This window comes from Pelecanus crispus, chromosome 3 (genome assembly GCF_030463565.1).
Source record: "Pelecanus crispus isolate bPelCri1 chromosome 3, bPelCri1.pri, whole genome shotgun sequence".
NCBI lineage: Eukaryota > Metazoa > Chordata > Aves > Pelecaniformes > Pelecanidae > Pelecanus > Pelecanus crispus.
Genome location: NC_134645.1, coordinates 56015955 through 56041398, shown reverse-complemented (window position 1 = coordinate 56041398; position 25444 = coordinate 56015955). Strand labels below are relative to the sequence as shown.

The 25444-nt window shown below is 41.0% G+C and overlaps 1 protein-coding gene across 1 annotated transcript in view; it reads left to right on the top strand.

Annotated features, from left to right (window-relative positions):
- The window catches only part of IGF2R (insulin like growth factor 2 receptor), a 62613-nt gene that overhangs the window by 11765 nt on the left and 25404 nt on the right, over positions 1–25444 (top strand). The window contains exons 3-23 of the mRNA XM_075708621.1: positions 5068–5192; positions 6883–6981; positions 7387–7516; positions 8057–8177; positions 10091–10205; positions 11761–11923; positions 12072–12252; positions 13570–13673; positions 14108–14272; positions 14583–14723; positions 15134–15280; positions 16199–16330; positions 16744–16891; positions 18087–18264; positions 18850–18965; positions 19363–19525; positions 20707–20886; positions 21923–22024; positions 22735–22836; positions 23503–23677; positions 25044–25211. Coding sequence (XP_075564736.1) covers positions 5068–5192; positions 6883–6981; positions 7387–7516; positions 8057–8177; positions 10091–10205; positions 11761–11923; positions 12072–12252; positions 13570–13673; positions 14108–14272; positions 14583–14723; positions 15134–15280; positions 16199–16330; positions 16744–16891; positions 18087–18264; positions 18850–18965; positions 19363–19525; positions 20707–20886; positions 21923–22024; positions 22735–22836; positions 23503–23677; positions 25044–25211 — 2955 coding nt within the window. The remainder of the gene's footprint in view (positions 1–5067; positions 5193–6882; positions 6982–7386; positions 7517–8056; positions 8178–10090; positions 10206–11760; positions 11924–12071; positions 12253–13569; positions 13674–14107; positions 14273–14582; positions 14724–15133; positions 15281–16198; positions 16331–16743; positions 16892–18086; positions 18265–18849; positions 18966–19362; positions 19526–20706; positions 20887–21922; positions 22025–22734; positions 22837–23502; positions 23678–25043; positions 25212–25444) is intronic.

Below are 25444 nucleotides of genomic sequence, written 5' to 3'. Positions count from 1 at the left end.
TGCAGAGGGATCTGGATAGGCTGGATTCATTGGCCAAGGCCGGTTGTATGAGGTTCAACAAGGCTAAGTGCTGGGTCCTGCACTTCGGTCACAACAACCCCGTGCCACGCTACAGGCTTGGGGAAGAGTGGCTGGAAAGCTGCCTGGCAGAAAAGGACCTGGGGGTGTTGGTTGACACCCAGCTGAACATGAGCCAGCATTGTGCCCAGGTGGCCAAGAAGGCCAACAGCATCCTGGCTTGTATCAGGAATAGTGTGGCCAGCAGGAGCAGGGAAGTGATTGTTCCCCTGTACTCGGCGCTGGTGAGGCCGCACCTGGAATACTGTGTCCAGTTTTGGGCCCCTCAATACAAGAAAGACACTGAGGTGCTGGAGCGTGTTCAGAGAAGGGCAAGGAAGCTGGTGAAGGGTCTGGAGCACAGGCCTTATGAGGAGTGGCTGAGGGAACTGGGGTTGTTTAGCCCGGAGAAGAGGAGGCTGAGGGGAGACCTTATCACTCTCTACAACTACCTGAAAGGAGGTTGTAGTGAGGTGGGTGTTGGTCTCTTCTCCCAAGTAACTAGCTATAGGATGAGAGGAAATGGTCTCAAGCTGCACCAGGGGAGGTTTAGGTTGGATATTAGGAAAAATTTCTTCATGGAAAGGGTGGTCAAGCATTGGAACAAGCTGCCCAGAGAGGTGGTGGAGTCACCATCCCTGGAAGTGTTCAAAAAACGGGTAGACATGGCACTTTGGGACATGGTTTAGTGGACATGGTGGTGTTGAGTTGATGGTTGGACTGATGATCTTAGAGGTCCTTTCCAACCTTAATGATTCCTAGTTTTTACTTCATTAAAAAATAATCCAGCCACTGAGCTAGGAACATGAAATTAATTGCTAGTCTACCCTTAATTGGTTTAGTGGTGGACTTGGTAGTGTTAGGTTAATGGTTGGACTTGATGATCTTAAAGGTCTTTTCCAACCTAAATGATTCTATGATTCTATACCTGTCTTCAAGCAATCCAGTTGAGATACTTGTGAGATTACTTGTATGCCAAAGCTGAGTACAGCTGAAGGGCTTTGATATGGGGGAAGAAGGGCAGTTTGCTAGCTGATAAACTTTGCTAAGTTGTAAAATTTCTTCAAATATGGGATTAATCAGATCTTCATTCTTTCAGAAAGAAGCTTTCACTGCAAACAATAGGTTTGCTTTTAAATATCGGCTATGCAAGAAGTAACAGCTATAATGCTGGTTCTGTTTGTTGATTCCAGCTTTGACAGGGGGTAAGGCCATATGCTCTGTGACTGTGATCAGTCTGTATCCAGGGGAAGCCTTGTGGCTAACATGAACTGTGTGTCAGTGTGATGTACCAGTGTTGGTGTTGAGACCCCAAAGGCCTTTCCTAGAAAAAGCTCTTTAGCTTCATTGATTGACCTTGGAAGTTTTCAAGGTGTAGGCAAATGCTCTAGTTCTTGAATGTCAGTGAAGATGGAAATGATGTGGTACTTATTTAACTCAGCGTGACACCTAGTGACTTGTGTGCCATTTAGCTGAACTACTACTAAAATGAAAAGCAGAAATATCGCTGTAACTGTTTGTTGACCTGGGTGGTGAAATGTGCGCTTTGTCCAGCTGCAGTAGAAAGACTGGACATGAAATGAGAGCTGCCACCTAAATGCCCCCTTCTTTGGGACAACTGATTGGATGTCTTCCATGATTGCCTTTCTCCTTTCAGTGTAACAGATGAAGTAGTCAGTGAGTAAAACGTGTTGTGGACAGTGCCTTGATTCTGATTTAGCACAACAGTGTAATATGAAGTATTTGGTGGTAATTTTTGTGAGCTGTACTAGCTGATTTTAGTGTGTTACTTTGTGGAAGGAATGTGTCTCTAAAGTAATGAAGAAACATGAGTGATCATTGAAGAGAATGCTTAGTGTTATAGAAAAGGCGGTTGCAGAACTGGTGCTCTGGAAGGAAGCTCATGGGGGGCTGGTGGTGTGAGGGGATGGTTTATGAGACTGCTTACTCTGTGAGCAGGGATGGGAGGAGTCGTATGCCATTGAAGAGATTATTGCTAAAACTTTTAGCAAGTTCCCAAACTAGTTTTAAGTGTGCAGGGGGGAGGAGAGCATGCATATTGGCCTGTAGTAAACAAGATGTACTGGCTTAACTTGATTTTTCTTGAATATCACTTTAACTGAGGAAATTGGAGTTGGCTCACATGGTCTTTAGAGCAATGTAGTTTGTTCTCAGAGTTGAGAGAAAACTAATGCTTACAGAGCATTGAGGTAAGTCCTCAGATGGTGCTGCCAGAAGTACTCTGCTAAGCTGGGGCTTAAAACTCTGGTTATGAATGTACACAGAGTTTTTAACCATGTGTGCATATTGTTACTATATATAGCTCTTTTGACTAGAAAGGCGTGTTGGCTTCCTTCTGCTAATCTAGGGAAGAAAAGAGGACACTTTGCCAGCATCTTCTAAGCAATAATGTGATACGTGGAAGTCTTACTCTCAAAGGTCTTAGGTTTAAAAGGGCTGCATGGCACCTTTGTCAGCACCAGTGCTGGAATTCTTAAAACCTGAAGATAGCCTTTTGATAACAAGAGTGCCAGCAAATATAAAAGACATGAACCATTGACAGCATCCAGGTGCCTGGAAGGTGGCACTGAGCTGCAGTGATGGTAACATGCTCCACTGTTGCGGGTTCTCAGCATGTGCACGTATGTACAGGTTTAGTTCACGCTGCCGTTTTTCTGGGCTGGTGCGTCTCCACTCTTACCTTCCCCTGAGAAGGCAGAGGGTTATTGAATGGTCTGTAATACTTGTCACCCTGGTTACACAGGGAGTGCTGTGAATGGCTGCTTAGGTATGATCATCTTAACTGTGCTACGGGAAGGCACATTAGTGTAAGCATATGCAACATGAATAGAAGAGGCCTGAGCTACTGAGGGGATGCCATGTGGGTTAGCATCAAGTTTCTGTTCTGACTGCCACTGTTTCAGCTTTACCCGCAAGTTTGTTGGCTATAGCTGCTTTCTACCTGCTACAGTTCAACGCAAGTGATGATCATCAAAAACAGTCACAAGTGGATCTCTTCCCAGTTCCTTTGCACGACTGGATTGAAAAATGTGCTGGGGAACTTTTTGGAAAGATGCCAAACAATGCCCATCACTAGGAGAAGCACTGGCAGCTGGTAACAGCCTTGAGTATGGGTGCCTGGAATGGTGTTTCTGCAGAATATTGACTTGACTGTATTTTTGAGGTTCTTGTACCTTCTTCGTGCCCCATTGGCTTACTTCTGCTCCTTTTGCTCTCAAGACTATTACTTGGGTGTAGTGTAGTTTTGCTTGCCTGGAGCGAGGAGATAACAGGATGGGCAAAGTTCCAGTGAGTGTGTTTTTAAGACAAAACAAAGTCTGTCCTAGGTACAGACCTGCTGTCTACAGTGATTACAGATTTGACTTGCTTTCTCCCTAGTGTAGACATCAACACAAATGGAAAGGGGGAAGCTGGTTGATATTTGCATTTTATAGCATTCTCTGTAGTTCAAACCAAACTCTTTGCAGAATTAAAATCTACCTATCAAACATTGACAGGGTTGAATTGGCATGCGAGATCTAAAAAGGCTTGGTGCTTAATGCTAACCAAAGTAGGTTTGAGCAGAAACATTTCAGTGGCCTGAGCTGGTGCTCATCATGACTTGAAATGTGCTCCACCTTTCCCCTTCGTGTCAGGTGCTGGGGAGGAGAGGGATACGCAGTGACGCAGCACTGACCCCAGCCTTCATGCAGCATGCAAGCTGTGCTAAAGGGGATGAAAGCTGCAGGGGGACATGCACTGAGGCGGTAGATCTGTGTTGGGTTTGTCTGCAGGCAACACCAGTACAGTGGCTGTGCCCAGGCACCAATGGGTTCTTCACTAAGTAGACTTAAGATTGAGATGTAAGTAGAGCCTGCAATGTGCGCACGTAGTCCAGAAAGCCAGCCGTATCCTGGGCTGCATCAAAACAAGTGTGGCCAGCAGGTTGAGGGAGGTGATTCTGCCCCTCTGCTCTGCTCTGGTGAGACCCCACCTGGAGTAGTGTGTCCAGCTCTGGGGTCCCCAGTACAAGAAAGGCATGGACCTGTTGAAGCAGGTCCAGAGGAGGGCCACAAAGATGATCAGAGGGCTGGAGCACCTCTCCTATGAAGAAAGGCTGAGAGAGTTGGGGTTGCTCAGCCTGGAGAAGAGAAGGCTCCAGGGAGACCTTATTGCAGCCTTTCAGTACTTCAAGGGGGCCTACAAGAAAGATAGGGACAAACTTTTTAGCAGGGCCTGTTGCAATAGGACAAGGTACAATTTTAAACTGAAAGAGGGTAGATTCAGACTATATACAAGGAAGAAATTTTTTACAATTAGGGTGGTGAGACACTGGAACAGGTTGCCCAGAGAGGTTGTGGATGTCCCATCCCAGGAAACTTTCAAGGTCAGGCTGGTTGCTCAAAGCCCCATCCTGATCTAGTGGAAGATGTCCCTGCTCATTGCAGGGGGTTGGAGTAGATGACCTTTAAAGGTCCCTTCCAACCCGAACCATTCTGTGATTATATCGTAGAGTCTGTCTCTCATTGTGCTGATGCTATTTGTATGAATGGCTTAAAGGCTAAAAAGCTGATAAATAGAAGCTGGTGGGAGGGAGGAGTGAATTGTGGTACTTGAAACTAGTTGGTAACAGTTTTCTGATGGAGTCCCTTGTTCCTAAGACAGTGACTAAGTTTGTAGTGGCACCTGCTGTTGGGCTTCTTAACATTCAAAGTGTTTGCTAAAAACCTTGGAGAAAGTAGAAGTGTGATTAGATGTCAAACACTGTCTTAACTTGGATCTAGTCTTCCAAATTGCAAGAACTGCAAGGAAGGTCTTCAGTTGTACTCTGTTCAGGCTGTCTTCAAGTGGACTGGTATATCTTGTGCTGCTCAGTGCTTAAAATTAGAGCCTGTCTGTTGAGCTTCTGTGAAGGCATTGTATTATAACGCCTGTTTTCTTTTGTTTTCGGTGGTGTTTTTTTTTTTCTTTTCTTTTTTTTTTTGTTTTTTTCTTTTTTAAAACCCCTAGGTGACTTAGGCCTGCAAAAGGTTTCTGACACTCTTCTGGAACTCAACACTACACGTAACTGCTTGCAGCGAGGCAGTCAGCACAAAATTCAAAGCAACATTAACTTCCTGTGTGGGAAAACACTGGTAAGTCTAAGTCACATGTTCTTATCTTCAATGGAAATGGCAAGTACTTCTAACTTGCTTTTTAAGGAGACTTGCTGTGCTTGTGGATGTACTAGTTACTGAGCTTCATGGCTTAAGGAACAGCCAGTTATGTTTTAGTACCAAATTAAGGTCATTATCTACTGTGGCTTTCAAAATTCAGTCCAGTAGAAAATAATTGCAGATCTGAGCTTAGCTCTGATCACGGGCACTTCTGGGTCTTTAATGTTTTTACAGGGATTGCACTGTAGTATTTTAATAGCATAATATGGAGAAATGAGTCAACAGCATACAGGGTGCTGTAACAATGAGAGCTATTGTTTAAATGCTAGCTGTGCCCAAGCTGTCAACCTAGCATGGCTGTTTAATAGAACAGCATCGAAGAAAGCGACTGGCCTCAGTTATGAGTCAGCATAGCTGACAACAGTAAGTGTTAGGTTTTGTATGCACATAGTTGAACTAATAGTGCTTACATGTCCAGCTGGGCTTCTGGGGGAGTAGTTGTTTGTGAGGATCTGCTTAAACTGTGAATGGAGATCCCAGAAAAGATCCTAGGGGTGTGCGTGTATGCAGTTCACCTCCATGTGCTTTTGGAGTTACACGTTCCACACACTTAACTGATACCACAGCTCCGTATTCTGTACAGGCTGTGATCAGTTTATACATTTGTGTATCAGAGGTAAGTACTTATTAGTGCCACAGTTGTCGCTGATGATGCTGTTGCACACCCCCTCTTGGAAATCTAGCCAATTCAAAGTGCCAGTGCAGCAGAGATTTACATGCTTCCTGTTCTGTTTCAGCAGATGACTCTAATTTAAAGTAAGTTAAAAATTATCGCTCAACTCCAGCTGTAACACCAGATCATAATAATCTTCAAACTTCTTCTAATTAGCATAGTTATAACACCTGTTCTTCATGTGACCTAGTAAAAGGATTTTGTAATAGTGTCTGGAACAACTTGTTTCCAACACTTTTATAGCAGGGTTAAACAGGGAGGAAATCAGTTTAAATATGCTAAAGTGCTTCTAGCTGAGGTAATGGAGGGAGAATGGAAAAATCTGATTGTTGTCCTTGTCAAAGTAGAGACGTTCAGTTGACCATCCAGCCCTGAACTGTGGTACAACCCCCATCTTGAAATAGATACAAATGTGTATAACATGAGCCTGTAAAAATCAGTAGCTGAGATCAGAGAGGTTCTTTCTGTGTAGCAGAAGAGATCGCTAATTAGTTGTCTTTGTAGGATAAAAGACAGGGAACTGGTAAACCATGCATTGCCTTGCTGTTCATCTATTTATACACATTTGTATTGGTGTTTTCCTTTCTAGTAACTAGATGTGAGTGCTGCTTCTGCCACTATCAATTGGTGTAGTGAGCGCTTCTAAAAGATGTAGTACAATTACTGCATATTAGGACTGGCACATGTTAATTTGAGAATTGGTGTATATGCAGACCGAGAAGGATTTGACACCCTGAATCTTACCGAGTTTGCCAACAAAGCTGTTAAATAACAAACTTGCTGTTAACAAGTGCTGTTAAGAAACTGATGCCCTTGCTCTGTGACATGCTGTATTCTGTTTTTCTTAAGCTTGTGAATGAACTTCTTGCTGTCTACAGATATAAAATAAAATTGAAGTCTCTTTTTCAAAGAATTATGTTTTTCCCCTTTAAATAGGGTACCCCTGAATTTGTAACAGCAGCAGAGTGTGTGCACTATTTTGAATGGAGGACCTTTGTGGCTTGCAAGAAAGACTTGTTTAAACCCGTGAAAGAGGTAATCTATGTACTATCCATGCAGAAGTTACTCTTCACACATCTGGAAATTTTACTCTAACTACCTGCCCACACCCTAAACAAATCCCAGCAACCTCCATAGACCTAACTTTTTCATAGGCATGTAAAGTATCTGTTGGAAGTGGGTGGAGCTGAGAATTTTAAATAACTTTTCAACCTTTTTTGTCATCTGGATTGTTGTTTATAGTAGAACTCTTCTAAAAGCTAGAGCAGAACTGTAACTTTGGATGCCTCATTTTAGTCAGCATATCTAACTTTAAGTTTAGCTTTTGAGCTTCCAGAAGTAAAAACCTTTTGCACGTATTAACTTGGCTTTATATATGCCTGTTCATTACTTCTCCCTACTTGTGTAGCATGGATTGCATGTAATTTTTTGTTGTTCTAGGTCCCTTGCTATGTGTTTGATGAAGATTTGAAGAAACATGACTTGAATCCTCTCATCCAAGTTTCAGGACACTACTTGGTGGATGATTCTGATGATGATTCCTTGTTCATAAACATCTGCAGGGACTTAGGTGTGAACACTTGCTTGTGTCACCTGTTGGTGTATAAGTTTCTAGTAGTATGGTTCTTTTCCAGTGCCTCAGTTGACGTTGTCCTATGACCAAAGATCAGTATTTTAGGACTTGCACTATTGTTTCAAGATGCTTTTGATGATTTGAAGGCTGCTTTCTGTGAGGAGGGGTTACCCATTATTTGGTATCATTCTGGTGTTGTGGAGAAAAAAAAAATACTTGGCACGCTTGTAGAAGTTCTCAAAGCCCTACCCACCCAGCAGCTGTACCAGCAACTGGAAACTAGCTGCAGCTATTTCAGCAGGAAGGATGAATTGGCTGTCCAAAAGCAGGGCAGCATGAACTTCCCCCTGTATATCACAAGCACTTCAGGTTTTGTCTTGCCAGTTTCATGTTTATGTAACCCATTTTAAAGGTATTTTCAGAAAAGGGTGAAGCAATGAATGGTAAGTGAGCCCACAAATAAAATTACAAGATACTTCAGGTAGAGCTGGGCTTAGAAACTGAGTCCTGTATTCTATTTTCTATATTCTATAACAGGAAGTTCAAGTGGAGAGACCAGAAACTGCCCTGCTGGCAGTGCTGCTTGCTTGTTACACGAAGGTCAGGTGTATGATGTTGGCCATCCACGGGAACAGCTGAAACTTCGTGACAAAGACAGGTATGTAATTTTTGTGGTGATACTTCTGTGAACACTTCTCAGTCATCTGGGCTGGAAAAAAGTCTTGGTAACAGATGAGTCTTCTAAAACTTAACGTCAATACCACTTCAGTTTTGAAGCACTGGCAGAAAAAAATTTCTTCAAATACTAGCAGGGCAGAGTCTTTTTCAGGCATCCTGTTGTACTGGCATAACAGATCAAATTTTCTTCTTCATTGTGAGAGAGTCCTTCTTACAGAATTGCAAAACTCTCAGAAGTGAGATGCTTTCTGCCTGCAAGCAGAAGACTGAGATTTGACCCCATCTGCCTGCTGTCTGAGGGCCCACAGGGTAAATGCACTCCACCTCTGGGTTTACGCACTGTATTTGGCTCACTCTACTGCCCAGGAGTACTTTAAAAGTTGGTGGATGTTGCCCTTCTGTATTTTTGCATTAAGAAGTTCTTAATAGAAGAAATAGATAAGCAATGCAAGGCTTATTGTTCCTGGTGGTGGCAGAGCTGGGACTAGGAGAAACTGTTTCCTTGATGCTGCCTCTGTTTGCTGCCCTTTGTGCTGGAAGTGTACCTTGAAAGGAAGAAAACCCAACCCCCCACCCCAACAACACAAAACCAACTAAACAAACAACAAAAAAACCCCACTCCAAAAACAACAACAAACAAACCCACACCAAAAAACCACCCAAACCACCCCATGTGGCTCAGGGGACTTACTTAACATGCTGATCTTTCTGAGCTTCAGGTCATCTGAGCCTGCTTACCTTGTCTGTAGGGTTAATAGTACCCTGTTGACTTCTGCAGTACTCTTTATCTCAGATGCAAGCTGAAGAAAACAAGCGGAATAAACCAGGTTAATAACAGGGTTGTTTCAGTGACAGGGTTGTGGTTTTTCTTTTGGTTTACAAACCAAGTTATTAGTCCTTCGTTGCAGGGCTTTTCCCTCTAGCATGAAACAAGTGGCTGAGGTACCAAGCTTCTGTACCAAGGCAGAAGCTTACATCTGAGGAAGCACAAGCTTGTTCTCATATTAAAGTGCAACTAAGTACTCTATAAAAGTGCTCTGTGAGAAAGCTTTATCTTATCCCTGCTAGGATTCAAGAGCTCTTCATTGCTTGAGGAAAATTCATTGTTTGTGCTCAGTCAGACTAGGGTGGCCTGGGAAGAGTAAGATGATTGTATATCTGTGTCCTAAGGTATAGAGAGGCCAGTTGGAGGTGTGGCTAACCTGAAGCCAGGCTGTCATGCCTCCATGAGCTGTTGTCTTCGGCCTGTTAGATTGTATAGAACAGTAATGCTTAGTTGGGAAGTTGTGTTGGTCTCCTTGTTTTCTCATCCAAGTCATCTTGCCGTTTGTCTCTCCCTGTCATATAGTTATCATGTTTCATTCTTCTACTCCTGCCTTGTATGATCTGTCCCAGTGGCCTTGCTCCTGCCAATTTGCTAATGAGTTCATCTCGCTTTTAATTCTGGGGGCAGAATGGAAAGAGATTGTACATATGGAGGAGATAAAGTATAGGAATGTGGTAAAACATGAGTGGTTATTACTTCCAAAAGTTGCAAGAGTGTTTATCACATCTGCTCTCCAGCAGTTTGAGAGCAAACCTAGAGTGTTCTTGTGACTATCAGCCAAGTTCCTGCTATAACATGGGTTACAAGGCATTGAGCATAGTCTTTAACTGGGGTGTAAGAGGATGCTGTATTAAGTAATTTTTCTGGGAGTGTCTTAATCTTTATTTTGGTTAACTAAGATTAAAGGAATAAAGACCTCCATAAAAGTATCTTTCAGGAATAGGGCTACTTTGGTATATCCTGCCTGGGTATCTAGCAAGGGGCAGATGTTCTTTCAAAAATACCCTTCTTCTGTACAGTGCATAGTGTCTTAATTGTATTTTTGTTTTGCCATTTTCTGTTTCTAGGCTGGTATTGAGTTATGAGAGAATATACAGTGATAAAGAAAAGCCAGACTTCTGCCTAGGCCATAACCCAGCAGTGACAATCACTTTTGTGTGCCCATCAAAGAGGGGAGAAGAGGTAACTTTGCTGTTTTAGTTTGTGTTAAATGGCTAGTCTTTAACTTCTGTGTGTGTTATCTTTCATTTTTTTTTGAAGGCTGAAGGGAACAGAAATCCTCCTAGTTTGGAGCTCATGAAGAGTGTAGGAATCTAAATAAATTCTAGAAGACTTTCTGAAGAGATAAACAACAACTTGAATAAAATTTTCCCAGGGGTGTGTTCTTTCTTGTTTTGGTGAATTTGGTTGTCCTTTTCTGGGTTCAAAGCTTTCCTCTGAGAATAGGACAGAGTTAGTACAGTGTTAATTCTTGGCCCGGAGCTCTGCTTGCTCATGAGCACTCTTCCATCATCAGTCAGGCCGGGCATGCCTACAACTGTTGCCTGTAACTCGTTTCTTTATTAATCTGTCCTTTCTCAGGTGAAAAAAATAGCTAGCAAGTCTCATTGCATGGTAAAAGTCTGTCACTCTACTAAGCAGGCTCATGAACTCCTATTACCTTAAAGTAAAATCTGTAGTGTTAAGCAGCAACTTATTTTTTGCAGGACACAGTTTCAGCCTAGTGTCAATGCAGTATGATGATCACTTTGATGTGATGTCAGGTAATCTCAGCCACTCATATTCCTTAAATTGGGCCAGAGTGGCTATTGCTAATGCTCTGCCATTTCATATTGTGATGCTTTTGGTTGGAGGTTAGTGAAGGAGGAACTCTTATCTGGCTAACTTCTGGTTTAATGTTTTGTCTCTCATCTGATCTAGATAGGTACCATACTTCATCCTCATCACTGCAGAAACAAACTATAGGCCTTTCTCTACTGTCACTTTGTAATACCGCACTACAGCTATGCACATATGTAGTATGAATAGTATTGCTGATGTTACTTGTACCTGTAACTTATCTGATACTTTACCTGTGCCTGTTGTTTTAGTGGGTGGTAAAAATACAGATTTGTGAAATGAGGCAAGCTTCTAAATGTTTCACTTTAAAGTGAGGAAAAACAAGACTACCCCTTCTCCCAGAGGTGCAAAAAGATTTCACTACAGAAAATGCATCTGACAGAAGTGTTGGCTAAAGAATTCTCAGACTTCTTTCAGTCTTGATTTGGACTGAAGGAATCAAAGTTGCTAAACCACCCGTGTCTAAGAGGCTGTTTTGCCTTCCAAGAACTCTTGATCGCTGCTGCCTTCTTTGAGGACTCCTCAGAGGCAAACACAATCCAAGTTATGCTTAGCAATTTGGGCTCACATATCTCTGCTTTTGCCAACACGTTAAGGAAAAGTGCTTTTTAATGTACTGTTATGGTTGCTGACCTTCTGCTAATGCCTGATACTTTACCTCTGTTTAGACTTCTAGTTTGCCACATCATTAATAAGAGCTGTTTTACTAAGAGCTGTTTTACTTTCTTCTCAACACCTATTTCTGAGAGGCCAGAGACAATGTTAGCAGCTGTTAAGCAATTTACAGGTGAAGTTAGTCATTACTGACCCTAAAGGAATGGGATACTGTTGCTTTAAAGATTGTATTTCAAATAAGTCTCTGTACTTTTAATTTAAATTCTGTTCATTTCTGTATCAGAGTGCAGGTCCCAAACTCACAGCAAAAACAAATTGCCGGTATGAAATAGAGTGGGTTACTGAGTATGCCTGTCACAGGGATTACCTGGAGAGTAAGAGCTGTCTTCTGACTGATGAGCAACATGATATCTCCATTGATTTAAGACCACTTATTCAATTTCCAGGTAAGCTCACTATTTTTCTTTTGTGGTGTGACTAGCCAGTTTTCCAGTGTCATGTTTGGAGACAGGAAAAATGTCCTCTATAGATATTTGGTGTTTTACATCTGTTCTGCTGGGTTTTAGAACACTTTTCTTTTTCTTATTCATTCAGATTTTGTCACACCATATTTAGCCAAAGATGACAAAAAGGAGTATTACTATTACTTGAATATATGCGGGGAAACTAGGGCGGGTAACTGCAAGGACAGCACAGGATACGTTTCATCTTGCCAAGTAAAATCTTCAAATAACCAGCAAAAAGTGGCAGGAAGATTCCAGAACCAAACCTTAAGGTGTGTAAAGGCTCTCTAGCCCTGTTAACTTCTCTGAATGACTGATCTTTGTTTCCTAATTTGATGACCTTATTTGTCACGTAAGCAATATTTCATTAAAAAATGAAAGTATTTTTGCTCAGTTTTATATAGAAAAACATTAACAGTATGCCAGGATATCATTAGCAAATGACGGAGTGGATGGGGTTGGTAGAGGCCACTGCCTAGACAGGGAAGAAACTTTTATCAGCTTTGTCAGAATTGCAGATTGTGCCATGTCGCCTCTTGCCCTCCTTGAGTTTTGCATGTAAAGTGGCATAAGGATTGGATGTTTTAAAACCTGTCCTCAATAAGAGGGCATCTCTGCTTCCTTTGCAAGAGAATGCATTAATCATATCCAAGAGTACTGAAGTCCAGGATTTTGTGACTGTGGGGTTTTTTTTGTTTGGTTTTGTGGGGGGTTTTTTGGTGGTTTGTTGTTTTTTTGTTGGTGGTTTTTTTTTTTTTTTTAGAACGTCAGGATTCCGAAGTGGCATACTGGGACAATAGTTTGCATGAGATTGCAAAGCAGAGCTTATTCACCTAGATATGGTTTTCTATTCTGTCAGCATGTGACAGACTTGTTGGAGTGATCTTCCAGGACGTATGACTTCTTCCACCTGCAAAAATAGCCATGCAATAAACTAATAGGAACAGATTTTCCACCTTTGGAGAAAAGGAGGCTGAGGGGTGACCTCATTGCTCTCTACAGCTTCCTGAGGAGGGGAAATGGAGAGGGGAGGCACTGATCTCTTCTCCCTGGTATCCAGTGATAGGACACATGGGAATGGTTCAAAGCTGCACCAGGGGAGGTTTAGACTGGACATTAGGAAGCATTTCTTTACCAAGAGCGTGGTCAAACACTGGAACAGCCTTCCTGGAGAGGTGGTCCATGCCCCAAGCCTGTCAGGATTTGAGGCATTTGGACAATGCCCTTAACAACATGCTTTAACTTTTGGTCATCCCCGAATTGGTCAGGCAGTTGGACTAGATGATTGTTGGAAGTCCCTTCCAACTGAAATAGTCTATAGTGCACAAATATTCTATTCTATTCAAAGCAGGAACAGCTTTAGAGCATTCTTTAAACTTTATACAAATTCATGAAAAGTAACTAGAAAAAGCAGTGGATACAAACCTTTGTTGCAGTAGAAATACCACTATTAATGTTGAACAAGCATTTGTTTTCCCTTCGAGTGAGACAATTATTAAATAAACAAGAGTGTGGCTTCTGTTATGTGAAGAACACTGCGTGATTGTGTCTGATCCCATGTTTCTATCTAACACTGACTTTTTACTCAGATATTCTGATGGGGATCTCACTTTAATTTATCCGAATGGGGATGCATGTAGTTCCGGCTTTCAGAGAATGACTGTCATAAACTTTGAGTGCAATGAAACAGCAGGTGAGTTTAACAAGCTGTGATGACTCTGCTCAGGGTTTGACTTCTGTGCTTGCTAGTAGACCTTATGTTCAAAGGAATGCATGCTTTGAGCCACAGCTAACACAAGGAACAAATATTGTTAGAGTAAGCACTAATTTCTATGGCCGGCAGTTTTGTTTTGTGCTGTGTAGTAGCATTGCTATTCTGAATTTACACTGATGATCAAGAATATTGAGGTGTAAAAGAGCCTTGTTTCTTAGCCAACAGTAAAAAAGAAACAAACAACCCCCAACCCTCCCCACCACAAAAAAACCCACCTGCAACCACAAATGCAAGTCCTGTGCAGCAAAAGGATTTCTGTCATCTTTGCTCATTGCTAGTCCTCAAGTCTCCTTGCTTTTCTCCCCTTCCCCCACTGGAAAGCTAACATCTGCTTATCCATCTTCAATGTTAAGGTAATGATGGTAGAGGAACTCCAGTGTTTACTGGTGAAGTGGACTGCACATATTTTTTCACTTGGGATACAAAATATGCATGTGTTAAAGAGAAAGAAGATCTCCTTTGCAGAGTTGCTGATAAGAGAAAACACTATGACTTGTCACCTCTGATCCGCAGTTCAGGTATGCCAGTGGAAACTAGCTTTCAGTTACTTTTGTCTTGAGTTTACATGCCATCTCTAGTGCAATTCTTTAGCTGAACATTTATCAGCTTTTGCTTTTCTTAGTTAATTTCTGGTACTGGTGTTCACTTCCCTCATCCAAAAAAGAGTGAGTGCCTTATGAAAGTAGCCATATCCATGACTGCCTTAGTTGCTGACATCTTAAGTGGTTTTAAATGTGTGTCTTTTTTTGTGATAAAAGGCATTTTGGCATGGAGAGGCTAGAAGAATTAAGTCAGATAACTTGTTCTTAATGACGCCCTGTATTTCAGAGTTAGCCCAGAACTGGGAAGCTGTGGACAGTAGCTTTTCGGAGGTAGGGAGGAAACATTATTACATCAATGTCTGCCGTAAAGTGCTGAAGAGAGGAGGAGCTTCCAGCTGTTCAGATGATGCTGCTATTTGTTCTGTAGGTGAGTCTTTTGGTTTGTTTTTTTTTTGTTCTGTTTTGGGTGTGGTGGTTTTTTTTTTGAAGGCTCTGAAGGTTTGGCATTTCCTCTGCAAATAGAGTTGGCTGCCCTGAGTGCCTTCAGTTATTTGGGGAAACAGAAGTTAGGAGCACATTTTGCTTGTGCTCCCAAAGACCACAGAAGAAATGATGCAAGTAGCCTTTTCTAACTAAAGAATGGTATTATGCTCTCCTCCAGGCTTTGTAGCATGGTTTTGGCAAGGTTAAAAACAAACTCCTGATCATATGCTTTCTTAAGACTTCCCATTTGGCTAGTTAATATTCTCTTAATAGCGTAAACATCACTGTCTTTCCAGGGAAACAAATTTATTTTTTGTTTTTGTATTTGTATTTTTGTATTTATTATCTTTACAGATAAACAAAACAAGAGTAAGAATCTTGGAACATTTGTATCTTCTCCTAAAAAGGTTGGAGAAAATATTCAGCTTACCTATTCAAATGGAGACAGCTGTGGTATTAACAAGAAAATCAAAACTGTCATCACTTTAGTGTGCAGACCAGGTGAGAATATCCACACCCTGTTCTCTGATCCAGTTAAAAACTGGAGATCATTTAATATGCCCAGGCACGAGTGCTAAATATTAGCATGTGCCTTTGTCTTTTATTTCTTTCTACGCAAAAGCTGAAGCATTGTGGTTTGTTTACTAGGATGATAGCAGTGTAACTGCAGGTATTTAGCTCTGTTCACCTTTTATACAAGTATTCTTTAAAGACCCTTGATTAAGTCTCTTGAACTAAGATTCTCCCAAAGCACAATGAAAGTATGTTTTAAGTGTTTAAAGCTCCACAAATACCTGGAAGCTATACAAAGCACTTTCTATCCCTAGGTTGTCTTGATGGGGAAGACAGGTTCTGAACTGAGATTAAATACTTTAACCTTCTTTTCCAATAAGTGTGTTTTGTGTCTAAACTGCTTGCAGTTTATGAGAAGCAGAAACATTTGCATAAGTTGTTAATGTTGTTCATCTCCATATAATAGCCCACTAGCTTAACCATCTTCCAGGGAAATAGGAAACCTGTATTCCTTTACTTCAGTCTGAGGAAGCTGAATCCTCCAAGTGTGCTAGCTGTTAGTATCAGATTATGCACTACTTCCTAATAAAGCTGTTGCTTTGTAGCAAAACACGAGGTTTGTGTATCAAAGCAAACATTTTTTTCTAAGAGTGTGATAGTACTCAGGAACAGACTGAGCAGTGCATCTTCATCTCTGGGCTAAACTTTTATTCTGTGGAGGAGGATGCAAAGAATTTGTGCAAGGAATTTTTGGTTCTATTTAGTCCTCATTTTCAGAGGAGAGGTACTTTAACAGTTAGTCTTGGTCTGCGTTGGGGAGGAGTTAGTGTTCCTAGGCTTAAATTGATAGTTTGTTTTGGCAGCCTGACTGTCTGTATATGTAACACATTGCTTTTGTGATACCAGGTGATCTAGAAAGTGCTCCAATCTTGATGTCTGAGGGTGTATGTTCATACGCATTTGATTGGTATACTGCTGCTGCATGTGTCCTGTCTAAAACTGAAGGAGACAACTGTCAAGTCTCTGATCCTCAGGCAGGTATGTATTTATGTGCAGCAAATTGAAAGGTCGTGAGGGATAGAACTTGTGTCACAACACTGGGTCCTTTTGATGTGCAAAACCAAAGCAAGTTCAGCCTAAGTCTAAGCCTAAGCACGCACAACATTTGAGCGCAGCAGTTTTAAGCACATGTGTATGGAAGATCAGAACAGCACGAGCTTAATATTCCCCATAGTGTGTGTGGAGGAAAATAGGTGAATGTGTGTTTTACTGTAGTATCTCTGTATAAGAAAACAGGCTTTTAGTATGTCCAGATTGTTTCTGGAATGATAATGACATGGAAGAAGAGTTATTTGGGGGGAAGTGAACTAACTGTGTGACTGGTAGAATCAAAACCTGTGAGAGATGGCAGGAAAAAATTAAACTGATACAGTTTATTTCTACCCAATTAGGCTTCTCTTTTGATTTATCACCTCTGGCCAAGAAAAATGGGCACTATATAGTTAATACTACTGAATACTTGTTTTACATAAACATCTGTGGCAGTGTGCAGGATGAGTTGTGTCACACAAAATCAGCAGCATGCCAAGTAACACAAAGGTGAGTAACTAGTTCTGTTGTCTGTAATAGAAGATCTCTTGTTGCATGATGTGTTGTTTGTGTGTAACAGTGAAATTGCATCTAAAATAATTACTGTGCTGCCTGTGATAGATTCAGGTAATCTGCATGTAAAATATTGGTAGAGCAGTAATTATGCTGCCAGCTGTTTCAAGCAAAGTGCACATACATGTAATCTTGCTTAAGCTAGCTTTTGAGATTGAATGAGTGTGTCCGTTGCTCCCCCTTATGTTTCCCAAGGGGATTGTAAGCTGTAGATGAACTGCTGCAGCTGTATTAAGCCAACCCACAATTTGGATTCAGGGTCAGCTGGATTCCAAGAGCTGGCCTAAAGAAGCACTGCTGCACTCAGGGTGAGTGGTGGCTGCCTTATGCAGAGGGTGGAGCCCGGAGCTTGAGTGTTGCATTGTACTTCCATTACTAAAAGTGCTGTGCAGGCACAGTCCCAGTGTGTACTGCTACTCTAACAGCATCATTGCTGTTATCTTCTACAGGGTGTGTCTGAGATGGTACCTGTGCACTTCAGGTTCCAGGTCAGCCTGTTGCCAGAGAGGTGGTACAGTGCAAACACATGCAGCTGTATTTGAGTTGGCTTTGTCTGAGTTACTCTCCAGCCAAAGAGAGTTCACTGCAGACACTGAAAACCTTCTTCAGGGGAAGGTGGTCAGGCTAGGTCTGATACAGCCTTAAGTCAGAGTAAAGAAACTCCCCTGAACCAAAGCTGGTTCTGAGCATGTGAAGGCAGTTTTCTTCACTGAGTGAGAAGACTTCTTGTTGTGCAGTCCTTAGGTCTTCACTGTCCACAGGTATTTGCATGGAACCAGTTTGAGCCCGGCATTAGGGTGTCTGCAGTTTGAATTCTACTCTGGAGAATGGGAACTTGATATTTCTGTCACTCCTCTAGAGAAGGGCGTGTTAAAGTTTTCTAGATATCTAGGCAAGGTACAGCTTCCTTTCCTTTCCAAAGAAGGACACCTGTTCATATTTTAAGTTTCCTTTTAGCAGCATTCTATTCATCCTAGCTCACTTATATCTAGTCAACTTTATTTAATTCTTTTGTCGTCTTATGGTGTCTTCTATAAACTTATCTGTGTGCTTATTACTTGTAAGACTTCTGTTAAATAGAGAATTGATTTTGCATTCTGTTCAGTCTCAAAGCCCACTTTTTCTTCTCTAGTAAGGATCAGTTTTGGAGTCTTGGACTGCCCAGTTCCAAACTTTCATATTATGATGGTCTGATTCAGTTGACCTACAAAAATGGTACAGCATACAACGATGAGAAGAAAACACAGCGATCTACCCTTATAACTTTCCTGTGTGACCGTCAGGCTGGAATAGGTCAGCCTGAATATCAGGTAAGAAGTTCTATATGAAGAAGGGAAGGATCTCCATCCCCAGATCCTGACAATAATTGCTGCTAGGCCAGTGTAAGCAGAGATTCATGGATGGAAATATCCAGTATCTATAAAGCAGTCTAAGAGAAATAGTTATTTCTCTTGGTATATCTGCCTCTTGTTACAGCCATAAAGCTTGGCTTGACCACTGAACAGTAAGCTGTTCACCTGGATCCAGGTTCTTACTTCACTCTTTTCTAGTCTCTGGGCTATGTAACTACTAGTGCTTTTGATCACCTTGTATTTCTAGCTGAAAAAACCCAAACTGGCTGAGAAGTGAGAAGTGGTAGGACTCTTGTGTCCTGTAACACAGCAGACAGCAGTTACATTGCTCTGATTGCTCTGATTCTATTATTTTTGGAAAGAGTATTTCTGGTGACACGGCAAATGACAAGATCTACAACAAAACAGACCTACACAAATCAGTCTGAGAAGGTATATCCCAAAACCAAGGGGAAATAACAAGCTTAAGATATAAAGGAGTAGCTGTGAGTCACAAAGTATTCTGTGTGGAAACCCTCACTGACCTGTTCTGCTGGTTTTTAGATAGAAGATAACTATACATACAACTTCAGGTGGTACACTGAATATGCTTGTCCTGAAGTGCCATTGGAATGTGTTGTGACTGATCCTAACACCATGGACCAGTATGACTTGTCAAGGTAGGATAGTAACATATACAACGTAACTTGGCTATTCTAGTTAGTGGCTGATAGCTTAGCGCTGGATGAAGTTGGTGTCCTGTGTAGACAGCACTAGGAACTTAGTCTGTTGTGACAATCTTAATTGCAAGTATCTTGAAATGAAGACAGTATTTCCCTCTAGTATATTGACTTGCCTCCTAAGAAGCAAGTTGACCTTTTTGGGATGGTTTTGCTTAATAAAAACTTACTAATTTGTCAACTGTGCTCTGCTTTCTAGGAGTATTCTTTTTAACTGTATTAAAAGTTATTTTGAAATGCCTTACAGTTGCTCTATTTCTTGAGACTGACAGAGAAAGCTAGACAGAATCTATGAAGAATGTGTGTTCTTAACGTAGAACTTTCTCATCCTGCTCAGCTTAGCAAAATCTGAGAAGAGAGGAGAAAACTGGTATGCCGTGGATAATTCAAGACCAAGTGAGCGCAAGAAGTACTACATAAATGTCTGTCGACCGCTGGTTGCTGTCCCAGGATGCGACCGTCGAGCATCTGTCTGTCAGATGGAATATCAGCATGATCATGTGAGTAGCCTTTCCATCCCAGCTCAGAGCTGGTTTGCCAAGTGAGTGAGATTAAGGGGTATGCAAGATAGGCACATGAATTCTGGCTTCTTAGTGCAAAATACAGTGGTATTCTGTGCATCCGTAATGTTGGCATAATCATTGCAGAATTCTATATTTCCCTGAAGTGTAACAATTTATTGTGGGACTGTTTGTGCTGACACTGGGTGGACACTTTGCCCAAGGCCTGGCTTCAGTGCTGCTCAAAGCTGTAGGGAAAGTTGAACTAGAGGCTTAGCAACCTGTCCTAATTTCTTCTGTAAAATGGAGAGAATACCTTCCCTCCATACTGTTGAAGAGGATGTCTGAGTGACTGAATCTGTACATCACCATCGTGGCACTTGAACTAAATATTACTAGTTCCATGTGCTGGCATTAGTCCTTGTTGTGTAAGGCTACCTACTTTGCATATGGAGACACGTTAGGGCTTCATTGCTGAAGACACTGGAGTAAAAAGTGAGCACATTAGGTCAACCTAAACACAGAGTAGTTTTTTAAAAAAAAAAAAAAAGAAAAACGAAAAAGCAGAAGTCTTTGAGGGCAGAGCTGCTTTGGAGGTGTATTCTTCTGTTGGTTGCTGTCACTAACTTAAAATAGTTTCTCAAAAATAGGAAACACTAGTTGTCTTGCAGAAGATTAATTTGGATCTTGGTAGTAGCACCTATTGTTATTGTAATGTTCAGTTTCTGATAGCGCTTTTTAGGCTTTGCTAAGCATGGCAGATCTCTAAGGTCAATTCTAAGAATGCCTGGAGGCTTCCACATACTTTGTTTTAAGGAGCTGTACAAATTAAATCCTACTTAGTGTGCATGCGGTATAGGCCTTCCTAAATTCCTAAGCTGTGTAGCTGGTGAGATGAGGACAGCTGTTGTGAGGCACTACAGCACCCTATTGTACCAAAAATAGAAACGACAAAGAACTAAACCATGCCTGCTTCTGGAACTTGTCTGTTAAATATGTGAACCTTTAGTACAGAATGGGGGAGAAATGTCAGGGGATCTCTACATCTTTGTTATCCTCAAAACTCTCAAGATAACCTTCTGTATACAAGATTATTGTGACAGGTATTTTCTTCTTTTTGACTGTATCTATAACTCCTCACATGAGTTTAGACTTGCTGACATGCTTTTCTTTATTTCTAGGTTCCTTACTCTGAAGTCACCTCTATTAGTAATCTTGGTGTTGCCAGCAAAGAACTAGTAGTTGAAAGACCTGGACACATTTTTCTAACCTATGTAAACGGCTCTGTGTGCATTGATGCTGATGGAAAGAAAACTACTTATACCACCACCATCCACTTCATCTGTTCCAAGGGCACTCTTGTAAGGACAAATGATCTTTCAGTTGTTGCTTCATCATAGTAGGTTTTCCATCATATAATGTGAAGCTACACGAAGATATACAGCGTATAGCAGATTCATGACAAGGGAGACTTCTTGAGGACTTAAAATAGAGATGTAAAAACAAAGCTGACTTAGATGCTAGAGAAGCATGTGTCTTGGACTATTTTACTGTAAGCAAGAACTAGTTAAAAACTAACAGCCTCAGTGGACAGTGATATTTCAGACTAGTCTAATTAGCATGAAAAATACATGGGGAGTTAAGACTGAGGAGTTACACATGCAAACATTGCAGACCCTCTTAAGAATATTGTAAAATGTATCTTCAAGCTTAGGTTCTGCATCCTCTGTAGCTTGTTGATTGTAGACGAGTTCTTAAATCTATAAAGCTTTTGATGATACAACTCCACATACTGAAGTTTAGACTGAGGGGATCGTTAGACTGATGCTTGCCTAGACTTGTTCTTGCTGGTTTGTGAATCTGGAGGTTGTACTTCCCTTGCTCACATAACCTCCAGTCCAAGAGGTATGGTGAAAATCTGTGAGTTCAAGCAGTTATGAACTGCTTTGCTTTTGCCTGAAAACACTGACATGAATTGTGTATAATTAATACTCCTGTTATATTGTTGCCTCAGCCAACAGAGTTTTGTGTTGCTTGATTTTTACTTTCGTTTTTTAGCGTAGACTATGCATTTTACCCTAAAACTCTTCAAAGCTTAGACTGAGGCAGTGTCTGGTTATGCATGTCTAGATTCAGTACTGAATTTAATCTGAATATTTGGATGTCAGATTCAGTTCTTAGCATGTCATTAAGCTTTAGCAAAGTGTTTAGCAAAGTATTCAGCGGTGACCTTCAAAATAAATAGGGGATGGGGAAGCAGGGTGAGAGTTGTGTGCATTTGTAGTGAAGTCTTTTAGAAGAACCTGACAGTTTTTTATAAAGTGGAATCTCAAACATGAGAAGGTGTTGGCTGTTACACTTACTTATTCTGGTCTTCTGTCTGCAATCTGTTTTCAGAGTAGCAGCCCACGGTTTATAGCTATGATGGAATGTGTGGCCACGTTCTTATGGGAAACTGAGGCTGCTTGTCCAATCAAGGAAACAAAAGATGATTCTCAGGTGAGAAAGGGGGACATAATTGTATTCATAGTGTCAAAGTACTTTTTTTCTAGTGCTTCTGGTTGCTGTGTTTAAATGACTCTTGGTGAAAACTAACTACAGTGAAGCCTGAAGTTGATTGTGATGGAATCTTGTGGTATCTCATTGCTTTCTTCTGGAAGTGTTCCTGAAATGTGTAACTTCTGACCAAAGTATTCAAGTGCTTTCTCTTGAGATCAACTTACTTGCTGTGGCACTGAATATTTCATTCCCTTACAAGGTTGCTAGTAAAACTGAGTTTATATATAAGGATATTTATTGGCCTTTTTTGTGTACAGATCATCAAATGGGGCTTGCTTTAATACTGAGCTACTCAGTTGCTTCTACTTTACAGGTCTCAACATAAACTTGTTAGCGTGAAAACAACCTGCAGTTAAAGTTTCCTTGCTTTTAGCTAACCTGACAGATATCATCTATTAAATTGCACTTTGATATGTTGGTATGTGGCTGATGTCAATGACAACTGTGCAAAAGAATTGAATGGAGTGTTGCTACTGCCAGAGCTGTATTCTGGTTGTCCAAATTAAGTTGCTGATTGGTATGCAGGCTAGGAATGTGTGTAAATCACTATTTTGGCTCTTTAAACAAGTTAGAGGTAAAACTTAAACACAAGAAACGCAGAAGGAGAAAATAGTGCTGTCATAATTTTTTTCTTTTTTTTTTTTTTTCAGTCCTGCTCTGTGCGAGATCCAAACACTGGCTTTCTGTTCAATCTGCAGCCATTAGCTTCTGCAAAAGGCTACATGGCTGCTGGCATTGGAAAGAAGTTCTTGGTAAGGATTCTGACTGTACAATCTGTTGCTTATGGATGCTGTTGTTGCATTTTTCCAGTCTTGCTTAGTGAGCAAGTGGAGCTTTGACTCAGTCCTTTTGTGAAATTTGAGTTGGTGGGAAAGTACTGTGCTTGAAGGGAGGAATGGAAGATAACTTGATGCATCTCAGATGGTCTTAAAAGCATCAAACTTCTGGTTCTTAGCAAACAACAAGGTAGCCACGCTTCCGAGGCTATGCATGGTTTTCCAGTTATGGACTCTGTTGCATCGTACCAGTTTATCTGCTGGTGCTGAAGAAATGGACAATGGAAGCCTAGAAAGAGATTTAATCTGTCCATATCAGTGTTCTTAATGTGATCTGCATGTATCAGTAATCCTAGGCTGTCCACAGATACTACCATAGTGTTTTTTAGTCTAAGAATAAACTTGCTAAACCACATCCTGTACTTCTAGTGGGGACAATTTGTGGACCCTGTAAGCTGAAGATTGAGGATATTGTTTCTGTATTATAGTTGGTTGTCTTGCAGTCTAGAGACGACAGACACTTCATGCTGTTTGAAATAGTTCTTGACAAGTGAGTTTTACTGCTGTAGAAATGGCTATGTGGACCTAATTCTTCTGATGCAGTTGATACTGTGTACATGCACATGTTTTCAAAACTTCTAGCTAAACATCTGTGGATCCATGCCAGATTGTGGTAAAATCAATGGCAAAACAGCTGCTGGATGTGAAGCAGAAAATCTGACATCGGTGAGGCTGGTGGAATTGGACAAAACCCTGTATCTGTCTGGTGAAGGGTTTCTAACTCTTACCTACAGAGGTCCTCTTCGTGTTCAATCAGGTGAGTTCAGGAAATACGCAGTGGAGATGGATGCTGATACTGTACAATTCTCTGTGAATGGTCTTCATTTCTTCTTTTGTACACATACTGAAACCTACTGGGCTTGGTGTTTGTCACTTAAACAAGCTAGTTCATATGAAAATTTTAGGAAGAGATCATATCATGCAGAATGTTAATGGCTCAGTTTTCAGTAATACATATGCATTTCAAAACTTCTGGAAAGAGACCAAATATAGTACAGGATTTTTTTTCTTTACTGAGTAGGTGAAAAATATCGCTCCTTGCATGGAGAAATGGATAGTCAAATTGGGAAAACAAGAAAAATGAACTCTGGCTCTTTTTCTAAATGAAGTCATTGCTTTAAGCTTCAGTTTCATGAGTAATGCTCTCTAAAGTTGTTTCATATCTGAAAGGCTTTTTTTCAGTAAGCTTATACTCTCTTACGTGGAATTTCTTGAATAAGTGCTCTAGTATTTCATGTACACCTACTTCATGAATTTAAGTCTGTTTTGCAGGTAAGACTGGTGAAAAAAATGTGCATCTAGCTTTTGGATTTTACATGCTCTCCAACTGTACTGAAACTCAGTTTTCATAGAAAGGCATATGACACGTTAACGAAAGGTTTTTAGAAAAACAGGACTTTGGATTCAGGAACCTCAGATGCTCCTGCATGTTCGTCCTCTGTACAGATTGCTATGGTGATATCTCTTATTTTTCCAGTTGTGATGTTTTCGTACCTAATATGCAACGGGAAACAAGTGATTGAGCTCTTGTGTATTTTGCTTTGAGAGCTTCTATCATTTTGATAACGCTAGGATACATTGATGACAGATGCTACTCCCGCCCATAATTCTACCATTTCTTGTGGGCTGTGGAAAGGAGGACTAAACAGAACTTAACATATGCTGCTTCAGTAGTATCAGTATTATTTTTCTGCAGTCATTACACTGAACTTCTTACAAACAGACAAAGAAAACCCCCAAACCAGAAACTTTGCTATGTGTGATGTAATTTAGAGGTTGCTGGTACAGCTGACTTGATGTTTTATAGGTTTTCTGTTTCTCCAAATATATCATGTCAATGACCTAGGAAGCACAGTTCAGTGAAGGTAATTATGCTCTTGAAATGTGTCAAGGCATTCTGGTCCCCCATTTGTAGACAATTGTGGCTGCTAGGCAATTTAGCACAGGTCTCTAAAGAAAGCCTGTGTATCTACAGTTAAAAACCCATAAAAAATAAGGTAGCTTTTTCCTTGAAGCAGTTAGTAATAAGATACTGTTAGAAAATTTTAAAGGCAAGTGTTAGTTTAAACTTAAATTCAAATATTCCCGAGTGAACCAGCAGCAGATAAGTGTTTGTTTTACAGGGTCATCAGACATGTTCACGGTGACTTTCATTTGTAATGATTCATATCCTGGAGAGCTTAAGTTTGTGCGTGAAGAGATAAACAGTGCGCTGAACATCCATGATACTTTTTTTGAGTTTCACACAGCTCTGGCCTGTGCTCCTGCTCCTGTAGACTGCCAGGTTACAGGTAAGTACCTGGAATTTGGGTGTGCTCTGTCCAACAAATGTTGGAAGGCTTAACTGAACAACAAACTTCTGTAGAGGAGGGCTTTAAGAATACCTGTTGTGAAGACATCTGTAAGACTTGCAGTCTTCATAGAAGTTGTAGAGAGGGAGAGGAGGTAAGTGGTTTGAAGCAGGCTTAACTTATAAAGATAGGCAAGAAGCTAATGTGGAACATAGTGGTATACACAAGAGAGC